General features: G+C 36.2%; 1 protein-coding gene across 1 annotated transcript; it reads right to left on the reverse strand.

The window, feature by feature from the left end:
• Positions 1–535: 535 nt before the first annotated feature.
• LOC106327791 (UDP-glycosyltransferase 85A4) lies at positions 536–3,741 on the reverse strand. The gene is made up of 2 exons (XM_013766041.1): positions 3,118–3,741; positions 536–2,106 (listed from the first exon to the last, which is right to left on the reverse strand). The coding sequence occupies exons 1-2, from the start codon at positions 3,632–3,634 to the stop codon at positions 1,151–1,153; spliced, it is 1,473 nt and encodes a 490-aa protein (XP_013621495.1). The 5' UTR covers positions 3,635–3,741; the 3' UTR covers positions 536–1,150.
• Positions 3,742–3,963: the final 222 nt, after the last annotated feature.

Consider the following 3,963-nt stretch of genomic DNA (forward strand, 5'->3'; position numbering starts at 1 on the left):
TCTAAACCCTAAACCCTAAACTCTAAACCCTAAACCCTAAACTCCAAACTCTAAACCCTAAACCATAAACCCTAAAATCTAAACCCTAAACCCTAAACTCTAAACCCTAAACCCTAAACCCTAAATCCTAAACCCCACCCTTTTAACTCTAAACCCTAAGTTTGTGACTTTTGATAAAACATTAAGACCTTGAATGCTAGTTTGGGAACATAAACTTGATTTAGTGCTATTTTTGTCTTTTTCTCTTATTTTAATATAATTTTTCCGTTAAACATCTCTAACCTAACATTAAAAATTATACTATTATAGTGCAATACTATAACTTCACACCAAATATGGTATAAAATATGGTAAAATATGGTAAAATAGTATAATTTTTAATGTTGAATTGAAAAATTTTAGCGTAAAAATCATAATAAATAGTGTATTAGAATTGAGTTAGAGATAAAAAAAATATATTAAAATTACATTAAAATAGTGTGGATTTGAAATTGAAATAATTGACATTAAATTATGGGTCGAGAGGCGTTTAAAATTATTCGTCAGAAATCGGTATGGTGCTTACACCCACTGAAATTATTATCTGGTTCTATTATGCAATTAGCTATATATCGTTTTATTTTATGGTGCTTCTTTTATTTTCTCCAGAATCTGAAGCACCACAACAAGTATCACTAGACGGCGAAGCAAAACCTACACGTGAATCAACAACAACAAAGAACCAATTTCTTTTTAGTTCTCTTGCATTTTTTTCCAATTAGTACAAGCTAGCTTCACATTCTTCTTACCTACACCAGAGCTATGACTTGAGCCCCAAGAAGACGACTCAAGATTGTCCAAACTTTTAAAGACGGCTCTATCTCTTTATAATACTCTTGTCATATTTTTTCCGACGGAATCCATATGTAGATCGAGTCCATCATATCCTTTTTACGCACTATTTATATTATTATATGGTTTCAACTTTATCCTATATCATTCATATATTCATGCTTTTCTCCTCTCTTTTTAGTTTTTACCCTCTCACTTGCTTGGGAGTTGGGACTTGTGATTTTATAAAATTTGAGTTTCCCTTGTATTCATCCAAAGGCAGCTCGACTGACAGTGAAAGACATATTTCTCCATGCATTTGGCAGATAATATCGGCATATCAAGAAACAAATGGGCTCTTAGTTACGCAAAGCCCAATAATACCGCTCAAACCGTCAACCATAAGCACTTCATTAACCACCGTTTGAAAATTAACAAAAGACGAACCACACGGTGGCGCCGAAGCTTCTCCCGCTACGCGCCGCCACTCCATCACCTTCTCTCTTATCTCAACTCCTCCCGCTCCATCCATCACCTCCCTAACCACCGCCTCCACTCTCTCCCTCTTCACTTCTCCCTCGATCTCCATCCCCAACCCCCACTCCTCGCAACAAAACTTCCGATTCGTCAACTGATCGGCGAAGAACGGCCAACATATCATCAGAACACCGGCGAACACACTCTCCATCATCGAATTCCATCCGCAGTGAGTCAAAAATCCTCCGATCGCCGGATGCGAAAGTACCCTCTCTTGAGGACACCATCCCGTAACCACCATCCCTTGATCCGCCGTCTCCGATAGAAAATCCGCCGGGAGAATCGATCGCACCACCCAGAGAAACTCCTTCCCGCTCATCGCTAACCCCCACGCGAACTCTAACAGCTGCTCGCTCGTCAAAACCGTTATACTCCCGAAGTTTACGTAGAGAACACTCTTCTTCGCCTTTGCGTCAAGCCAGTCTAAAGATTCCGTCTCTTCTTCCCATAGATTCAATCTCAGCCGTCCGATCTCGCTGTCCCGGTTAATTTCCCGGTCTTCCAAGATCGGTAACGGTCCGGCCGGGTAGATCCGAGGGTGGAGAATCGATCGCAGGGATGAGACGACGTCGTGTTCGAGGTTTTCGAAAGTGTTGATCATTATAGCGGAAGCGCGTTTGGATCTTTGGGTGACATGTGTGATGAAATTAAGCATGAGATGTTGATGATCACTTTTAATGATGAAGTCTGGAAAGTCCTTAAGCTGAATGGTGTTCATGGATGGTATCCAATCTATCTCCGTCTTCAAATCACTCTCATCTAGTAAAAATTTGCGTGTGTTTTAGATCATTCTAAGTGTATTTTTTCTACTAAAGCTATTATTATTTATTAAAATTACAAATAAACTTCAATAATTACTATAACAAAAATTATACTTATATTACACAAAACCTGATAAATTTTAGCTTAACTATCAATACTGATTGACGCATTTTTATAAATGACTAATAGTTGTTTACAAATATAATAGATTTTGATTGTTACACATTTTTATCAAATACATACTCCCTCTGTTTTTTAAAGATGCATATTCTAGACTTTTCACATATATTAAGAAAACTCATTAAATATGTATTTTTTGTGAATAACAATTTTTCGTAACTTTTAGCCAATAAAAAGTTCAATAAACACCATTAATTTTTTTAAAACTTACAATTTTTCATAAAGTCATACATTGAAAAAGTAAAAAATGTATATTTTTGAAACAATTTTTTTTCCAGAACATACATCTTTCAGGAACGGAGGGAGTAAAGGAACGGAGGGAGTAATAAACAGTAGTATGAATCTGATTCGTTGGTGTTATATAGCCTATGCTTTATGATTTAACAATTGAGACGGTAGATCTTTAAATTGTGTTTTTAATTCTTTTACCGTAGATTTATTTTCAAAAATACTCAAAGTATTAAAATAACTGTAAAAATCATTTTCAAAATTAATATATTTCATTTTATAGTTTTAGCTGTTAATTTATGTTTTTAAATATGATTACTTTTGAAAAACAATTAAGTCCACAACTTTTACAACCCTTTCTAATCAATACATATCTTACAATTAAAAACTGAACTTTATTTAAAAATAAAATAAATACTCATTATAAATTTTTTTTATCAAAAATAGTTTTTATGAGAAAATGTTTTATTTTAAAATAGGGTTTTGAGGAAAACTAAGTATGAGCTAGAGATGTCCAGTTGACAAAAAAAAGAAGCTTGAGATGTCTTAAGAAAATTTTCAAAACAAAATGATTATAAACCAAGTCGAGATGCATGGTACCTTTTACAGGAATGATTCCTTTCTCCATGAGTTTTTGATAGTGGAGATACAGCATAAGTGCTGTAGCACTGTTCGTCCAAAGCAGAACAACCGGAATCTCAAGCTCCTCCCCCGCGTCAATCGTGAAACTCATGGAAGCGTCAGAGACAATACAGCTAACCGGCGGTACATCAGAACTGGAGTTTAACCGGGTGAGGAGATCTTTGAATGGAGATAAACAGTTGTTCATGGTGGAGTCTATAAGCTTAAGCATGTCCTGCTTAGCGTCGACGTCGGTCCAAGGAAGACCATCCGGGATAGTCTCGAAGCGAAAGGAGGTGAGACCGTCGAGAGCGTGAGGGCCACGTGATCGGAGGATGCGGCGGTGGTTGTAGTCGGTGTTGAAAAAGGTGACGTGGAAGCCTCTGGCGTGGAGAAGCTTGGCTACTTTCAGCATGGGGTTGATGTGGCCTTGTGCTGGATAAGGTATGCAAACTGCATGTCGGTTCGGTAAGGGAGAAACAGCTTGTGGCTCCATTTTTATTGTTTTTTAGCTTGTTGTATAACTTGTTAAGAAGAGAAAGACAGTTGTGATGGATGATACTAGACTGTGGAGTAGTCCCCGTTTTTATTATATAGTACAAGATCTTGTAATTTTATGTACATAATGTTTATAAAAACAACTGTTAACGTTTATTTCCATCTTTGAGGTTATTTTTAACTTCTGTAAAAGATATGTATTCATCGATTCATTTAGCACTTTGGACGTAGTTCAACCTTTTAACCTGTTTAAGTAGGATGGATATCTTAAAAGATACTATTTTAACTGAATTACCCAGAGTATCTATGTATGAAAGTGTCTACGTA

This window comes from Brassica oleracea, chromosome C2 (assembly GCF_000695525.1).
Source record: "Brassica oleracea var. oleracea cultivar TO1000 chromosome C2, BOL, whole genome shotgun sequence".
In the NCBI taxonomy this organism is placed as follows: Eukaryota; Viridiplantae; Streptophyta; class Magnoliopsida; order Brassicales; family Brassicaceae; genus Brassica; species Brassica oleracea.

Excerpts from the sequence above, each read along its gene's own strand:
- LOC106327791 (XM_013766041.1), bottom strand. The coding sequence starts at position 3,634 with ATGGAGCCACAAGCTGTTTCTCCCTTACCGAACCGACATGCAGTTTGC. Across the intron at positions 2,107-3,117 it reads AGGAATCATTCCTGTAAAAG|ATGAGAGTGATTTGAAGACG; the intron begins GTACCATGCATC and ends AATTTTTACTAG.